We start from the raw sequence: 19098 nt of genomic DNA on the forward strand, positions 1-19098 counted from the left end.
CTGCTTTTTCCCTGTAAAAAGCCTGGTAAATGTAAAAATGTCTGTTACAAGCCAATTTCAGTAAAATGGTGGCAAAGATGCTCCCTGTGGTAAAAGTAATCTGTACTCATTCATTCATACACCACATCAATCCTAATTGGTTAGAGTGGAGGAGAGAACAGGGGTTGTGAAAAATTTCACTTTCTGGATATTGCAGCAGATTGAGGTATTTGGCCATTAAGGAGTATAATTAATGGAAAATTACACATTTTTACCTGACATGAAAAAATAACCTGGAAGAAAACTTGTAATAGTGCTCAATTTACCATTGACTACAAAATAAGTTTGTTTTTTAAATTTATTTACACAACTATGATGAATTTCTTTTCAGTACACAGGAAAACATTTTGGGCCACAAAACAGTATACCGGTCCGATACAAAAAGGTTGCCAAAAAAACCAAAACAAAGACAGAACATTTTTCCACTGTCCAGTTCGTGGGGTCATGACGTAATTACGCAGATCACCAGAGTCAATTTCAACCGGACCAACCAATTTTGGACCGAATTACACACATAAAAAAGAAGCTGAAAATATGAACAGAATAATCCTCTCCATGGGATTTAAAACACAACAAATCAAAATGTCCACCCATGTCATGGGTGATCTTACTCTGGGACTGCAAACACTGCATCACATCTTGTAACCAGCACCACTCAGAAGTATTAACAGCCATTTTGTTGCTGCATTTGCGTTTCCTTTTTTGTTGCATAGGACACCTTTTATGGAAAAAAAAACAAGGTGCAACTTGTGATGTTTCAAAGGAAATCTCATTTTACCCCCAATGCTGCAATAAAAACTATCCAAGTCTCTCTGATCTGCTGGCTGCCATTATCCCTCTCCTTGCTCCAACTCAAACATAAAATCCACCCAAATCTTCTCACCTACATTTCCGGCCCCGTACCCCTTCCCACAACGTACCAAGAAAATGTTTCTGGATTAGGCAAGCTGCAGTGGCACATTGAACCAAAGCAGACTCTTAAACCTTTGAGGTGTGAGGTCATACATGTGTGATTAGAATGTTCTTAAGTGAACATTCTAATGCTGATGTAACAATCGCCACTGGCAACCAAAAGCGATGGAGTTCTAGAACATTTACTTGGAATTCCAAAATAATTTTTAAAACTACTCTTCAAAGGGTTAAAATTGACAGTCACGTGATTTGACTTTATTGTATTCGCTAGCCAGTTGCGAGCTGCACTGCTGGATGCATTAAAATCCCATTGGCTGCAGAGATATGCCGGGGACTAAAAACAGCTGTGACATCACTCACATCAAGGCCACTGATTGTCTGTGCGGTAAGGAGGTGATTCACAGTGCCTTGGATCCAAGAGTAACTGTAGTAGCGCTAGTCAAAGTTAAGTGACATGAAACGCGTCACCGATTGGGCAGTGAAAGATGACATCACCCAGGAAGAACGCATGTCATTCTAAAAAGACTATTGACACATTTTGAAACAAACTGGGATTAACTACTTGCAAATGAGACTATTAAATGTAAGATTTTGCATTACCAGAAATAAAATTTAAAAAAGGTAAAGAACTTTTCAGCACTGTTCAAAAACATACACGATGGTTTTGAAAATAGAAATAAAAATACAATTCAAATAACACTTCAGTTCTACTACAGAATAACAATGATCGCATTTCATGATACGTTAAACACATTTCCGAATATCCCTTACAGGTGTTGATATATATATGGGTTAAAAGGCACTATATAAATATGTACAAACACACAAATACACGGAACAAACATTCTTAATCGTCCAGCTGCTTGTATGTGAAATTGCGACATCATCAGGCTCAGATTTGTTCAGTCATAATCTCCCAGGGAGTGGAGACGCTCGCTCTCCCATCTCTCAGCAGGAGCCCAGCGATAGGCTGGACCAGTTCTCTGGTGCACGGCAGGTATATCACCTCAACCGCTGCGTCCGGGAGCAGCGGGGACAGCAGTACACCTCCGTCACCAGCTCCAGATTATCTCTCCGTCTCTCCCCTGGGACTGGCGCTGTCCCTCCTCTCACGCTGACGAGATATCATGTGACATGGGTCAAATGCATCGTTGTCTTGGATTCGAATACTTTTCTGTGCTCGACTGATCTTGCCTGGCGCAATTGAGTGGACCAGAAGGCGGGGTTTGTACTTCTTGAGAGTATTTCGTAGGTTCCGATACGCCAGACGGGGTCAGTAGTGTAGAAAAGCGTGCGAATCCAAAACGATGACGTATCTGACTCGAGTCTGATCAGCTGAACAGCGCCCAACAGCCTGTGCTCCACCAACACCACCACCTCACTCTGAATATACCGTCAACTACAAAAGTATTGCACAATTGGAAGATTTCTTCCCCCATTGTCCTATAATATCGGCCTACCTACCTAACTACGTCAAACCTACGCTAATTAAACACACCCCAGAAGAAGGCCTCCGTTACATAACTTTGGGTGTTTGAATTGTACGAGGTGCGGCTTTGTTTTTGGTTGCACTCCCACTCTGCGTGGGAGCGAGATTAAGGAGGTGCGGTACCCTCCCGGTCGCCAGAAAGTTTCAGCCAATCGTACGCGTGTTGAGGAGCGCGAGGAGAACAGCCGAACGTCACGAAATTCGCCAGGCTGGCCCAAGCGAACGTACCTCCGTCTGCATTTGATTGTTTTGCCTTACAGCTCACAGCACCTTGGTATAAAACAGGGTCGTCACCAAATGCGTTCGTCTGACCTGCTACTCGGCTCAGAAGCAAGGCTTCCCCATCTGTTTTTCTTTTTTTTAAGTTGTATCATGAGTCGTACAGTTGAACTCCCATTTCTAACACTGGGGGTGAACTAACTGCACAGGTCAAAATCGTATTTTTGTTGGTAAAGGCAGTGCGCTCGGTTTGTGGGTCACAGCTCCCATTCTGCTCCAGGAATGAGATTTCAGGGTCAAAGTTCAAGTGTCTCTCCTGCCTGCACACAAATATTATAAACAATAACAGAACAGGCACCGAGTAGGGCCTGCATCAACTTTGGTGGATCCCCATGTAAGTGTGCTTCCGCCATCTAGTGGTAACATGAAGGTAGTGTTGTTGCTTTGGGGGAGCTGCTGGCTCGGTCAGTCGGTCAATCGGTCGGTTAGTCAGTTATTCGGGACGTGAGCAGCTAGGACCGTCTGGAAACCATTTGAGAGAAACACACTGCATCTCAATCCTGATTTCTGGACTGATTTCTAGGAAATATCTTCTGTCAACCGGGTTACGGCTTGATCAGTTCAGAGGATGTCAGGGTTGCTGGCGGCGACAGTCACTCACTAACGGCTCTTCCAGTTATAGAGGGAGAAATTCCAGTATGAAACAAACTCCATGTTTTACCACAACCTCACCAGCTCCAATCTCCTGTGAGATAATTCAGTGACATTCGAAGCCATTACAGAAAAACTACAGGGAACGTGTTCGGTTGGACGTACCGTTTCAACATTGAATAAAATAAAATAGTTTACAGGAAACCTAAATCTAACATTAAGGATACAATTCTGAAATGTGAGGTTTACACTCTTGAGAACCACCCTTGGATTCCTTGGAGGTCATATGACTTTCAGATACCGGCGCCATCTTTGGTTGAATTGTGGGATACAGCAGTCCGATTGCTTCGGGGTATTTGGGCTGCGTGAAAAGCCCCGATAATACGCCTCTCAAACACAGCCAGAGTTCAGACGCAGGTCGTAGAGCATCAGACTGTCCTGTCTCATTTCCGGACCCTTCCGTGAAGTGCGCCCATGCAAACGGCCAGCCCGTGCTGATGTCCCAGAGCGGGTCTCCAGCATTTGAGACCTTCAACAAAGCTGTACCGAACTACTCTCCTCACAACTGAGGTTTTTGGGGGAAGAGCCGGTCACAGTTTGGGCCTTAGTCTGCTGAAGTGTACTGAGAAGTAACCTTATCGGAGTACCTAATGAACTTATCCGACGGTCAAACTACTTTATCTTTGCACTGGAAAACATGATAAATTCAACATCTGCTTTTTTAGCATTACTTTTTAAGGGCACACCAGGATCAAAATTGTACATGAAGGCAAAGGCCCACAAGAAGGGATGTTGCACAACATGGCTGTGTGTGGGGGGGGGGTTAATGCGTGGGTTTATATTGCGAGCATTGCCATGAACACACAAACAGCTGGTGAATTTAAGATGACATTAATGTTTGATGACTAACCCTAATGCGCTGGAAAACAAAAATCACAGTAAAGAACAAAAAAAAAAAACCTAAATCAGCTCAGTTTTGAGCTCAGTGCGAACCTTTGGTCTGTCCTGTGGTTAGAGGGGGGGGGGGGAAGAGAGACAGAGAGAGAGAGACTACTCCTCCTCCTCCTGCACAGATGTGTGGCCCGTGCCAGGGTCGGCCCCAGAATGGATAGCTGCCGTCAGGTGGGTGGGGTGGGGGGTGTGAGGGGCAGGAGAGGAGGGGGAGACCCGCTGCGGGGTCCTGTCCAGTTGGGTCTGAATCTCCCGCGGCATGCTGGGCGGAGGGGCGGGGCAGGGTGCAGGGGGTCGGAAGGGGGTGTGGGCGAGGCAGAGAGGGGTGGGCTGGTCTCCACACCGCCTGCTCCCCTTCCTGCCCCTGGCCACCTACAGGAAGTCCAGCTCCAGGGCTTGGTGCAGGGACAGCAGGTCTGCGTGTGTGGATATGCGCCAGAACGGCATGTTGTGCTGCAGAGGAGACACGGGACCCAATCAGCAAACACGGGACCCAATCAGCAAACACGGGACCCAATCAGCAAACACGCGACCCAATCAGCAAGCACGGAAACCAATCAGCAAGCACGGGAAAAAGTGTAGGCCCTACAGCACACAACTACAGTAGAGTAGGACTTTTCCTTACAAAGTTATGGACGTGAATGACAAACTACTAATGGGTACAAAACTGAGGATGATGCTAAAATTCTAAATCTCATTATTATCTACCAACACACAAAAAAAGAAAAATGTATGTAATTATGCAACCAGTGCGGCTCAGGCAGATCAATTAATATTAGAACCTTATTTACAATAATGGCCTGAAAAAAAGTCAAAAAAGCTCTAGAGGAATGTTTATGGAAAACATGTGTACGCATGTGATAAGTGTGTGCACGTGTAAGAAATAAGTGTGTGCACGTGTAAGAGAAACGTTCACGAGCCTCACCTGCTTGGCTGCAAATTCTTCGTCCCGGCCGTCACCAATCACCACGTACGTCACCTTCTTTCCGAAACGAGAGACGATTCGCTCAAAGCAGCTCTCTTTCCCTGCGGGAAGGAAAGGACGTCCAATCACCGCATAAAGGAGGCGGGGCAGGTGGGATGTGGGGGCAGAGTGTGAGGGAGTACGGGTGGGGGGGTGGAGACAGAGTGTGAGGGGGGGTGGAGACAGAGTGTGAGGGAGTATGGAGACAGAGTGCGAGGGAGTATGGGTGGGGGGGTGGAGACAGAGTGTGAGGGAGTATGGGGGGGTGGAGACAGAGTGTGAGGGAGTATGGGGGCGTGGAGACAGAGTGTGAGGGAGTATGGGGGCGTGGAGACAGAGTGTGAGGGAGTATGGGGGGGTGGAGACAGAGTGTGAGGGAGTATGGGGGGGTGGAGACAGTGTGAGGGAGTATGGGTGGGGGGGTGGAGACAGTGTGAGGGAGTATTGACAGAGTGTGAGGGAGTATGGGTGGGGGGGTGGAGACAGTGTGAGGGAGTGGAGACAGTGTGAGGGAGTATGGGTGGGGGGGTGGAGACAGAGTGTGAGGGAGTATGGAGACAGAGTGTGAGGGAGTACGGGTGGGGGTGGAGACAGAGTGTGAGGGAGTACAGGTGGGGGGGTGGAGAGTGTGAGGGAGTATGGGTGGGGGGGGTGGAGACAGTGTGAGGGAGTATGGGTGGGGGGGTGGAGACAGTGTGAGGGAGTATGGGTGGGGGGGTGGAGACAGTGTGAGGGAGTATGGGTGGGGGGGTGGAGACAGAGTGTGAGGGAGTACAGGTGGGGGGGAGGGGATTACCTATTTTGGTGGCGCTGTAGATGTTTTCGATGGGGAAGACGTTTCCCAGGCCATAGAGCAGCACCTTGGCTAACGCAGGCACCAGTTGGGTCGTAGTGACCAGCACGTTCACACATCTGCCCCTGCAGCCAATCAGAGACCAGGACATCGACATCACAGACCGCTAGCTAGCTGCCCACCACATTTTTACTGTTTTGATTAAATGCATTGCCATTCAAGTGATTACTGTCTGTGATACAAGTAAACAAGGACTGTTTATTTATCTTGTTTTCGTTAAGAGAGCCTGAAACAGTGTATAAATTTGATTTGAATTTGCTTAATGTCTTTTTAGTGGAAGGTTAGAGCTATTAAGATTAGATTTATTATAACCTAATTGATTGCTTTCTGAATACACATTCACACAAACGCAAACACACACACAGCAACAGGCCACTGTTAGGGACAGCTGGTCACAGCTGGGCTCAGTTGTTGTTTGTCAGGAAATGACAGGAAGTGCATATCAAAGGGGTGTCACCAGGAAATCTGGGAGCCACGTGCATGTGTAAACATTCTTTCACTTGCGAGCAGGCTGATTGGATGCAGCCCTCGCAAATCTCCATTTGCACATCGTAAATTAACCTTCACAATTGTGAAGTGGTCGCCAGTGTGTTAGAAACAGCAGTGGACTGTACCATTATTAGAACGTATGCCCAGTACATGCAGTAATGAGGAGTTCAGTCTGTGGTCAGTGTTCAGGACGTTCAGCTCGCTGATGGAATGGCTGGTTTCGGGGCAGGTTTCCGGATGGGGCGGGCATTAGCGCACCTGGACTGGATCAGGAGCAGGGATTTGAGGGCGGTGCTCAGCCAGGCGTCCGTCACGTTCTCGATGTCCGTCTGCAGCCTCAGGAGCATGTCCCTCTTCATGGGGCTCAGCAGGCCTGTGTGAGAGAGGGCATGACCTCTGACCTCTGACCTTCACCTCCATATGTGGCCCTCAAGCGGCCTTCAAAGTCTGCTCTCCGTTTGTCACTCACATATCTGACGGATCCCCTGCAATCTCTCCACCCAACAATGGGAGGTCTGGGTGTGACCACAATATTGACTCATAGGGAACAACTCGGACGGCATCCTTGATAAACACCCAACGCACACTCTTCACCCTCACTAGAAACACATTTGTCCAGAGGTGGAAAATCCAGGTTCAGAAAGTAGTCCTCCCCAGTATTTTGGACACATCACCTGACTCGTGAGAGACACACCACCTGACCGGTTGGACACACAACACCTGACCCGTTGTGGACACACACCACCTGACCGGTTGGACACACACCACCTGACCCGTTGGACACACACCACCTGACCCGTTGGACACACACCACCTGACCCGTTGGACACACACCACCTGACCCGTTGGACACACACAAGCCCCTCACCCCCGACGTTGCTCTTGTAGCCGTTGTAGATCTCCTTCAGGCGGCGGTAGCGGAAGGCCAGTTTGCGCATCCACTCCACGCCCCCCTGCACCCCGCTGGTGGGCCCCGGGCCCCCGCCGCTGCCCCCAGAGCTGCTGAAGCCGTCCGCCACAAAGTTGTAGTTGCTGTGGAAACACAGACGTTCTGCTTTGACGCCACTGATCGTCCCAACCAGGCTTATGGGTGTATTTTTTTCAACAGACTACCGGACTCCCACAGTTTAAGGTGAACTTTCATCACAGAAACAAATATATACGGACAACAGACCTGAATCAAATGCGTAGTTTAAATACTTATTTTGTACTCTTTCTGAAATCCTGCCTGGTGCAATTGCAGCAACCAGGAGGACCAGAAGGTGGAGTCTGCACATTGAGTATTTCATAGGTTCCGATACACCACATGAGCTCAGTAAAGCGTAGAAAAATATTTGAATCCAAAAACAATGGCATATGTGTCTCTGGTCTGAGTGACACATTAAAACCGAAAGACACACGGAGACCAGGCGAAGGGCAGAACGTCATCGCTGGAGGTAGCAGAAATCAAACAGCGGCTCACCTCAGATCCTGCCCGTTGTCATCAGAGGCGACATCCTCCACGTGGACCTGATCACAGTCCTGGAGAGAAGGACACGGCACAGAACAGTAGTCACAGCATTCTTAAGGCCCAGCTGGTGGGGCTTTAAACTACCAATGCATATGTTGTGGGGTCCATCCCGGGGGAATACATGTACTGAAAACAGTATGGACTGATGCACTGCATGTCTCTGATGTCAGACTTGCCTCCAGGTCGTTGAAGAAGAGGTGCGTGTCCGCCAGTTCAAAGATGAGCTCCTCCATTTGCAGACCCAGATTCAGGACGGAGGACGGCTCCTGGGGATGGGAGAGAGGGGGGGGGGGGAGGTCAGAGCGGGGGGAGGAAAGGCAAGAGCCCGAAACAGAACCGAGAGAACACCAGGAGCGCACGTTTAAGGAAAACGATTCTCAGCACCTTGCCGAACTTGTGTGCGAATGTCCCGGTGAGAAGGGAATGGAAGACGATGATGGTCTCATCCAGATCCCACAGAAAGATCCTCTGGAACAGAGAGGGGAGAGTCAGCAAGTTATATTGAGCCAGTCTGGTTCCGGCTCTACAGTGGCAAAGATCTGGGTACATCACACCCGGGTCAAATACATAACCATTCTGGATTCCAAATACTTTTCTACGCTGTACTGAGCTTGTCTGGTGTATCGGAACCGTCTGGTCCTCTAGCTAGGCATAATTTCACCAGGCAGATGGAGCACAGAAAAGTATCTGAACCCAAAGCCAGGTGTGGGGCACGCGTGCGGTCCGCACCTCCAGGTCGTTGTCGGCGGACTGGGAGCAGTCGCTCTTCTTGGCCTTGCCCTTGGCCTTCCCGCCGCTGTTCCGCCGCGCCGTCTCCTCCGGCTCGCACGGCCCCGGGTTCAGGGCCACGCCCGAAGGGGCTTCTGGGACAGGGGGAGGAGAGGGCGGAACACTCGGTCACCGGCGCTCTTTCCCGCAGTGACCTCACTTTAACGCCGTCGGATTCGCCGTGTGGCGTACCTGCGTCGCCGGGCAGCCCCACCGTGCCGCTGTCCTCCGTTTTCGGGGCGGGGTACCCCGTCACGCCGACCCCGTCCCCCTCCGCACTGGGGACGGTCAGCCCGGCCGTGGGGTAGCTGGACGGTGTGTAGAACTGGGGGAACTGGCTCTGACCCAGGGGGCTGTAGTTGTAATCCTGAACCGGCAGGGGGAGCACAGGAGGCGAGAACAGAACACTTAGGGCCTGACTTACTAAGACCGTTAGCATGTGCAAAACCCTTTAGCACACACAATAAGGACTAACACAACCAATGCAAAACAAAATCTCATGACCAATCACACCACAAAAGGGTATGATTGGTTCGAAGCAATATGATTGAAGAGCAGGGGGCGAGCTGATTGGACAGTGCACAGTGTGATGACTGACCAGTGTCCTGATTGGACACAGATGACTGAACAGATTCTGATTGGACACTGCACTGTGCGATGACTGAACAGATTCTGATTGGACACTGCACTGTGCGATGACTGAACAGATTCTGATTGGACACTGCACTGTGAGATGACTGAACAGATTCTGATTGGACACTGCACTGTGAGATGACTGAACAGATTCTGATTGGACAGTGAGATGACTGAACAGATTCTGATTGGACATGGCACTGTGAGATGACTGAACAGATTCTGATTTGACACTGCACTGTGAGATGACTGAACAAATTCTGATTGGACACTGCACTGTGAGATGACTGAACATATTCTGATTGGACACTGCACTGTGAGATGACTGAACATATTCTGATTGGACACTGCACTGTGAGATGACTGAACAGATTCTGATTGGACACTGCACTGTCAGATGACTGACCAGATTCTGATTGGACACTGCACTGTCAGATGACTGAACAGATTCTGATTGGACACTGCACTGTGAGATGACTGAACAGATTCTGATTGGACAGTGGACTGTCAGATGACTGAACAGATGGCACTGATTGGACAGATAGGCCAGCAGCCCTCACCTGCTGGGGCACAGTGGTGGATGCAGTCGTTGCTGTGGTACCGGAGGGGATGCAGGTGTACACGCTGGAGGTGCTGAAGCTCGACCCTGAGACACCACAGAGACAAAATTAGCTCTCATTTCATCACACACATCATGCTTCACAAATAAAATGTTATTATTATTACACATAATGAAGGCTGCCCGCTCAATGTTATGTTAACGCAATCAACTCAAGTGTTTGGGAACCACTGTTTTAACCTTTAAGTGTCTTTGGTTGTGGAAATTGAGAAAGTTTATTAGGGTTTTAATAGGGGCTCAAAACAAAAGTACAGCAGTCAGTTTGATTGGTTGAAAAGGTTGAGAGTGCCATATGGCCCTTTTTACGGTAGTTACGCTTAAGTATGGCACTCTTGGGACTGAAAGGGTTAAATACAGAAACAAACTGAGGTGTCCCAGGGTTGTTTTTTTCAGAGAGAGAGAGAGAGAGAGAGAGCCAGGGAGAGTGAGTGGGCGGAGAGAGAGAGAGAGAGCCAGGGAGAGTGACTGGGCAGAGAAAGAGAGAGAGAGAGAGAGAGAGAGAGAGAGCCAGGGAGAGTGACTGGGCGGAGAGAGAGGCTTGCCTTGGCTGGGGTATGAGTAGTGTGCCTGGCCTGGCTGGGTTGAGGTATATGCGGTGCTGAAGCTGAGATACCCAGGCTGGCCTATAGAGGGCGACTCGGGCAGCCCCGTCTCAGTCTTAATGCCAGGCCACATGGTGCCTACAGAGAGAGTCAGAGACAGGGTGGGAGAGAGAGAGTCAGAGACAGGGTGGGGGGGAGAGAGAGAGAGAGAGTCAGAGACAGGGTGGGGGGGGAGAGAGAGAGAGAGTCAGAGACAGGGTGGGGGGGGAGAGAGAGAGAGTCAGAGACAGGGTGGGGGAGAGAGAGAGAGAGAGTCAGAGACAGGGTGGGGGAGAGAGAGAGAGAGAGAGAGTCAGAGACAGGGTGGGGGAGAGAGAGAGAGAGAGAGTCAGAGACAGGGTGGGGGAGAGAGAGAGAGAGAGAGTCAGAGACAGGGTGGGGGAGAGAGAGAGAGTCAGAGACAGGGTGGGGGAGAGAGAGAGAGTCAGAGACAGGGTGGGGGAGAGAGAGAGAGTCAGAGACAGGGTGGGGGAGAGAGAGAGAGTCAGAGACAGGGTGGGGGAGAGAGAGAGAGTCAGAGACAGGGTGGGGGAGAGAGAGAGAGTCAGAGACAGGGTGGGGGAGAGAGAGAGAGTCAGAGACAGGGTGGGAGAGAGAGAGTCAGAAACAGGGTGGGAGAGAGAGAGAGAGAGTCAGAGACAGGGTGGGAGAGAGAGAGAGAGTCAGAGACAGGGTGGGAGAGAGAGAGAGTCAGAGACAGGGTGGGAGAGAGAGAGTCAGAGACAGGGTGGGAGAGAGAGAGTCAGAGACAGGGTGGGAGAGAGAGAGTCAGAAACAGGGTGGGAGAGAGAGAGAGAGAGAGTCAGAGACAGGGTGGGAGAGAGAGAGAGAGTCAGAGACAGGGTGGGAGAGAGAGAGAGTCAGAGACAGGGTGGGAGAGAGAGAGAGAGTCAGAGACAGGGTGGGGGAGAGAGAGTCAGAGACAGGGTGGGGGAGAGAGAGTCAGAGACAGGGTGGGAGAAAGAGAGAGTCAGAGACAGGGTGGGGGAGAGTCAGAGACAGGGTGGGGGAGAGAGAGATATGGGGGAGGGAAGAAACAGGGAAGTGAAGAGGGTTGGACAGAGGTAAGAGGAACACAACGGTAAGTAAAGAAGATAAAGCAACCATGACATCACAAATGCATTGAACGGCAAGGTGTGGCAAAATGGCGGCAATGTTCTGAGAAAAGAAAATCTGTTAATCTGAGAGTGCTCTCTAGATTTAATGGGTTGGTTCACGCGGTGAGGTCACGTGGGTAGAGGGCGGAGTCTCGAACCGAAGGGGGGCAGGCCGTAGCCCTGGCTGGCGGGGGGAAAGGCGCTGTAGATGGTGGACTGGGCCAGGGGGGTGAAGGTGGGCTGGCTTGGGTACGAGGTGACAGCCGGGACGGTGGGCGGAGACAGGACATGGCCCAGGGACCTGCGGGGCAGAGAAGCACCAATCAGCACAGACCCCTGGGTTTCTGCTTCCTGCTCTCCGGCCATTCACATTACAGCGATGCTGAAGGCACTGAACGTGCATAAACCTCACGGCTTCATTCTGCCATGCCGTGTAAGAGAGGATAGAAATCACAGGTATCATTAACATAAACACACACATACTACAGACCTGAAAATTATACTCGTGGGGTCTTCTGAGAGTCCAATTCTGTTAAGATTTAGTAGAGAGGGACTCACCTGGTTCCTTGGCAGAGTTGTGTGGAATAGTCACTAGATGTAGTGGTAAGGCCTTTGCAGGTTACAGCTAGAAAGACAAACACACACATTGCACATTGGTCTACAATAAATCAGGGAAACCAACTGCACTGGCCTCAATCTACTCAGGATGCCGGCCATTGCAATGCCACAATGCTAACAGATTTAATCACTTGTGTTCATTTATGCATTCTGAGGTTTTCATGGACAGGGGGCTTCTGTGACTGAAAGAAGAGAGTGGACCATCAGGACCCCAGTGTATGCATACATACTGCTGACATACTGATCCATGTGCATTCAGCTTGTATGTATCTGGGTGTATGTGTTATAGGTCTAGTTTTTTTAGCGCAATAAGAGCCATCTCTGGCAGGAGGCGGTAGGTTTCGTTCCTTCTTTATGTCTTTAGTCAGACTTGATACGGTAACACATCTCCAAACTTCAGTGAAATGCTTCCGGGGGAGAAAAAACAAAAATCTATTCAACCCGTATCTATTCAACCCGTATCTATTCAATGTTGATTAACTTACCAACATTGTTTTGAAAAACACATTGCTTATGTTTTTGGTCTTTATCCTTGTAGTCATGTTTTTATCTAACACATGGAAACAGCAAGTTGCTGTCATATCAATATTGAAAAGATACAAGTTATGCTTTTATCCCCTGGAAGAGTTTCACTTTGGCTCAGAAAATTGGACATCAGGTATGAATTTCAAAAAGAAAGAAATCGAACACTGCATGCCAGAGATAGTCATTACTGTGCTTACAAAATTGTTATACCGCAATGGCTATATTGCCCAGCCCTAATGCGTTACTGTACCCGTGTGTGTGTGTGTGTGTGTGTGTGTCTGCACTGTACCTGTGTGTGTGTGTGTGTGTGTGTGTGTGTGTGTGTGTGTGTTTGTACTGTACCTGTGTGTCCGTGTGTGTCTGCACTGTACTGTACCTGTGTGTGTGTGTCTGTACTGTACCTGTGTGTGTGTGTATGTGTCTGCACTGTAACTGTATGTGTGTGTGTGTGTGTGTGTGTCTGTCTGTACTGTACCTGTGTGTGTGTGTATGTGTGTGCGTGTCTGTACTGTACCTGTGTGTGTGTCTGTGTCTGTACTGTACCTGTGTGTGTGTCTGTACTGTACCTGTGTGTGTGTCTGTACTGTACCTGTGTGTGTCTGCACTGTACCTGCGTGTGTGTGTATGTCTGTACTGTACCTGTGTGTGTGTGTGTCTGTACTGTACCTGCGTGTGTGTGTGTGTGTGTACTGTACCTGCGTGTGTGTCTGCACTGTACCTGGTGTGTGTGTGTGTCTGTACTGTACCTGTGTGTGTCTGCACTGTCCCTGCTTGTGTGTGTCTGCACTGTACTGTACCTGTGTGTGTGTGTGTGTGTGTCTGTACTGTACCTGTGTGTGTGTGTCTGTACTGTACCTGTGTGTGTGTGTGTGTGTGTGTGTGTGTGTCTGTACTGTACCTGTGTGTGTGTGTGTGTGTGTGTGTCTGTACTGTACCTGTGTGTGTGTGTGTGTGTGTCTGTACTGTACCTGTGTGTGTGTGTGTGTGTGTGTGTGTGTGTGTGTCTGTACTGTACCTGTGTGTGTGTGTGTGTCTGTACTGTACCTGTGTGTGTGTGTGTGTGTGTCTGTACTGTACCTGTGTGTGTGTGTGTGTGTGTCTGTACTGTACCTGTGTGTGTGTGTGTGTGTGTGTGTGTGTGTGTCTGTACTGTACCTGTGTGTGTGTGTGTGTCTGTACTGTACCTGTGTGTGTGTGTGTGTGTGTCTGTGCTGTACCTGTGTGTGTGTGTGTGTGTCTGTACTGTACCTGTGTGTGTGTGTGTGTCTGTACTGTACCTGTGTGTGTGTGTCTGTACTGTACCTGTGTGTGTGTCTGTACTGTACCTGTGTGTGTGTGTGTGTCTGTACTGTACCTGTGTGTGTGTGTGTGTGTGTGTGTGTCTGTACTGTACCTGTGTGTGTGTGTCTGTACTGTACCTGTGTGTGTGTGTGTGTGTGTCTGTACTGTACCTGTGTGTGTGTGTGTGTCTGTACTGTACCTGTGTGTGTGTGTCTGTACTGTACCTGTGTGTGTGTGTCTGTACTGTACCTGTGTGTGTGTGTCTGTACTGTACCTGTGTGTGTGTGTGTGTGTGTGTGTACTGTACTGTACCTGTGTGTGTGTGTGTGTGTGTGTGTGTGTGTCTGTACTGTACCTGTGTGTGTGTGTGTGTCTGTACTGTACCTGTGTGTGTAAAGGAGTCATTGGCCTCATTGCAGGGCTGAGCTTCCGTCCCCGTCTCTGACCTCCGACTCGCTGGGAAAGAGAAAATAAACAGCATTCAGCATTCAGAGTAAAACATCCTCTGAAGCTGTGTCTGATGACCTTTAACCTGCCCCATCAAATAACATGGAGCTTACGACTTCCCCTGTGACACTGACTCAGTCTTCCTGTGACACTGACTCACAACTTAGTCACAGTTCTGCAATTCCTGCCCTTCAGTCCCTATAAACTAGCTATCAACCTCCAACCAATTACAGCAAAGCAGAAAAAACATCTTTACAATGTATACAGTACCATGCGAAGGTCTTAGGCACCCTGAATTTCTTTTATATAAATGTGGCCTTAGATTGGTCTTTATTTTGTTCAATCAAGTAACATATTGAGTGATGGACCACTTTTAAGATGAAAACTCGATTGAGACTAGAAACTTGGATTACCCGGAGAGCCAGAAGCAAGCGAGAAAGAACTGTTCTCCAATGTTTGGAACAACCTACCATCTGATTTTCATATAAAACTGCAAGACAGTGTACCTAAAAAAACTGCGACAGTTTTAAAGGCGAAGTGTGGTCACAATAAATTTGGTTTAGTTTATAACAGGTCACTGCTCTTTATAATACATTTTCCAAAACTCTTCCTTTCATTAATTTTGAAAGCTTCTTGGTTAACAGATTATTTTCGAAATATGCCTAAGACTTTTTCCCAGTACTGTAAAGTGGTAAATACTGTAATGTGTTACACAGTGTTGTGTTTGGGAAGGGTGTCCCTCACACCGAGGAGTAGGCACTGACCTTCAAGCTGGGTGCCGGCTTGGGGGAAAGCGTTTAGGTCGGACCCCAGGACAGCTGGATTGCCCGTATCTGATGGGCCGTTGCCGTCGGTAACCCCCACTCCCCTGCTGTACACAGATGATCACAGATTAGTCACAGATAGGGAAGGCTGCTTCTCTGTGGATAAGTCCTCTGACGGCACCTCCACCATAGATACTCAATCACTAGATTGGACCTGAACAGGAGCCAACAGTGAAATATTCCTGGCTGAATTGCTGCTCTGATGTGGCAGAAGCGCTCTACTTCAACTAAAGCAGCTGATTCATCTCATTTAGGATATAAAAAACAGGTTTTCCATTTCTCACAAAACAAAATTAAACAGAACTTTGCTAGAGGGGGTCACCGTAGTTAAATCCATACAAAACACTATCGCAAGGTATCACACTTACGTCGTTCTTTCTTTCAATATAATATGCAAGAAAAGACAAAGAAAGATTCCGTAACACATCAAAACTGCAGCAAGCAACAAACCTGCCTTTCTGTACATTACTTCCCATTGTGTGTGTGTATGTGTGTGTGTGTGTGCTGTAATCAGTGTGTTGCAGACAAACAGAAGTAATGGTGACTGACCTCGGGCCCTTTTCCAGGCCAACATCCAGCTCCTGCCGAGGCTTCTTAGTCTGTGGAACAATGCAGGAACATGACTGACAGCTCCCAACACATCATTGCATTAACAAGATTTAGCTGTATAAGAAACCCCTGGAACCGAAATTACACTCAAATTATTAACCTGAGAGATATGGACTAACAAAGGTTGTGCTAATTTGCGTGATTTCATGACTGGTTAGTCCATATCTCTCAGGTTAATAATTTGAGTGTAATAGTCATGAAGGGTGAGTTGTGAGGGATTATAATATATCGTGAAAAAACCTAGATATTAAAATTGATCAAATTTTCACCAAAGTTAGGTTGTAATGTCCACATCTCCTGAAAATTAGGTCTTGGTGATTTGAGTCATTGCTGAGATATCATTACTTATCTGAAGCAGCAACACACAGTTTTGGATCACTAATTCCTGGTTTTCCACTGTTCCTTTAACTGAGAGTCATGTTTGACAGATGAGCCAATCAGTAACACTAATTAGCCAGGAGAAAAGCGTGTGTACCAGCTACATTACTTTGCCATTGTCCATTCATACAGCTGGATATAGGCCTATACTGAAACAATTCAGGCCAAGCACCTTTCATAAGGGTACTATCGCAATGCCCCACCTGGGACCCTTCGGGATACTAACTCAGGTCCTTAACCACAGTGTGTGCATGTACATGCCTCATTTAGTTAGCAGTGTAACTTTTAGTGTACTGTAGATCTTAGGGTACAGTATATCTTAGCGTACTGCAGATCTTAGCATAGTCTAGATCTTAGCATACTGTAGTTGTTAGTGTACTGTAGATCTTAGCATACTGTAAATGTTAGCGTACGGTAGATCTTAGCATACTGTAAATGTTAGCGTACGGTAGATCTTAGCATACTGTAAATGTTAGCGTACGGTAGATCTTAGCATACTGTAAATGTTAGTGTACTGCAGATCTTCGCATACTGTAAATGTTAGCGCATGGTAGATCTTAGCATACTGTAAATGTTAGCGCATGGTAGATCTTAGCATACTGTAAATGTTAGCGTACGGTAGATCTTAGCATACTGTAAATGTTAGCGTACGGTAGATCTTAGCATACTGTAAATGTTAGCGTACTGCAAACGTACCCGTGCGTAGTGGCGGAACTCACCGGCAGCTCGGGCAGATCCTGCAGCTCGTCCATCGTCAGACGGGTGGGGGCGGGGGAGACAGTCGTCGGGGGGGGCCGCGGCGCTGCAGGGGGGGTGGGGGGTGGGGGCTTGCTGGCTTCACTCTGAGCGCGTGCAGAGGCGGTCTGGACCCTGCGTCGCACGAGCACAGGCACAGATACACACGCAAGATGAGTGTCGCTTTAAGTACCCTCTCGGCCCTCACCGAAGCCCCACGTCACATCGCGCCCGGCCGCAGGAAGTGGGGCACGCCTGCCCTAATATCCCACACGCGTGCCGGCCGCAGGAAGTGGGGCACGCCTGCCCCAATATCCCACACGCGTGCCGGCCGCAGGAAGTGGGGCACGCCTGCCCTAATATCCCACACGCGTGCCGGCCGCACGAAGTGGGGCACGCCTGCCCTAATCTCCCACAGGTGAGACTGGCGAGGCGGGGAGTGACACTCGACACTTTGCGGGCACGTTACGCGGCCCTGCATGTGACCTAACCTACCTTCGGTGAACACAATCCAAGCGGCTCCATCAGGGGCATTAACTGTTCAGGTGCAAGCTGCCGGATCAATACCCAGGGAGGATAAGATCTAATCTCTCCCAACTCCCTCCCACTGCTTTTCCTCCATTCTCAGCCATAGATCATTTATATAACTGGCACATGGGGGGGGGGGGGGGGGGGGGGGGGGCAAAACAGGTCATGCAATTATACCTGAAACCGGTTATAAAACAAGGTCACGGTTTGGGCTGGTTCGTATAACCTCTGGGACTATTTAAGATAAAAAAGAAATTATTTCTTTAACATTTGTTCAGTAATGTTTTCATATTTTCTTAAAGTATACACATTTTGGACATTTTAACAAAAGTTCACAAAAGTTAAAAAGCCGTGCATTCAGACCATCCTCAGCTTTATAGGGGGCTGGCCACGATTTGTCAACTATACTCTTCACGTCAAAGGCAAGTTTATATGTATAGGATGAACATCCCAGTTAAGAAGTTAAAAAGAGGTTTCACTCAATCATGATGGTGCTGGAGCTGTATGGAAGGCTTCTCCTGTCTGACTTTAGTTACCAAATCAGGATGATACATAGAGGATAATGCACTGATTAATGATGCAATAATGCAAAGTGGAAAAAAGTATCCACATTCATGGAAGCAGTACGTGAGCACAGACTCATGAGGGAAAACTAAAACAAATGTTATTTGTACAATACAATATTTCAACTTGCTTACTTTATTATAAAGCAGAGATCTTGAGTTGGGAGAGATGGAGTCTGTTTAGCAGGGCCAGTACCTTTACATTTCTCCATTTACCTGACGCCCCCCGTCCACAGCGACAATTATGTTTAATATATACTAGTCCATGTATGCACTCGATTTATACTGAATTTAGGTGAATTGTCTTGTTTAAGTGCCCCAGCTGGGAAATAAACTTAAAATCTTTAAGTCACATGACCGGTTCATTAACCTTCATAGTACAACAAGATGCTACAGCTTTTCTCCAGAGTTCCTGGAAAAATAAATGATCGATTGAACAATAACAAATAACAGCCTTCGCTGATTATGGAGAATTACATTTTACATTAACTTAACAGTTTAACGCGGCATATCAAACGCGTCGCCTCTCTGGCGCAAGCATGTTGCATCCTCATATCAGACCATCATAGCGGCCATAAACTATGTATCGGGCCAATACCGAACATAAATAATATTTAGGAAATAATGCATTTCCGTATGTGTTGTGATAGATACCCTCTATAGCTTGTGAACTCTGTGACATCATCCTACCAGTGCTTCAGCAGCGGTAGGGGACACCGATAACAGCACAAACTAATCCAGGCCTGATTCCTGGTGAGTCATCCATCTCCTAGCAACTCAATCTGTGTCAGTCT

At 48.2% G+C, this 19098-nt stretch overlaps 1 protein-coding gene across 1 annotated transcript; it reads right to left on the bottom strand.

Annotated features, from left to right (window-relative positions):
* Positions 1–323: 323 nt before the first annotated feature.
* eya3 (EYA transcriptional coactivator and phosphatase 3) lies at positions 324–17258 on the bottom strand. The gene is made up of 18 exons (XM_061255807.1): positions 17198–17258; positions 16041–16090; positions 15432–15538; positions 14605–14676; positions 12355–12421; positions 11955–12097; positions 10640–10777; positions 10039–10124; positions 9038–9212; positions 8807–8940; positions 8462–8545; positions 8254–8343; positions 8030–8088; positions 7436–7599; positions 6826–6940; positions 6022–6143; positions 5187–5287; positions 324–4714 (listed from the first exon to the last, which is right to left on the bottom strand). The coding sequence occupies exons 1-18, from the start codon at positions 17228–17230 to the stop codon at positions 4634–4636; spliced, it is 1821 nt and encodes a 606-aa protein (XP_061111791.1). The 5' UTR covers positions 17231–17258; the 3' UTR covers positions 324–4633.
* Between the last annotated feature and the right edge of the window lie 1840 nt (positions 17259–19098).

This window comes from Conger conger, chromosome 9, assembly GCF_963514075.1.
Source record: "Conger conger chromosome 9, fConCon1.1, whole genome shotgun sequence".
In the NCBI taxonomy this organism is placed as follows: Eukaryota; Metazoa; Chordata; class Actinopteri; order Anguilliformes; family Congridae; genus Conger; species Conger conger.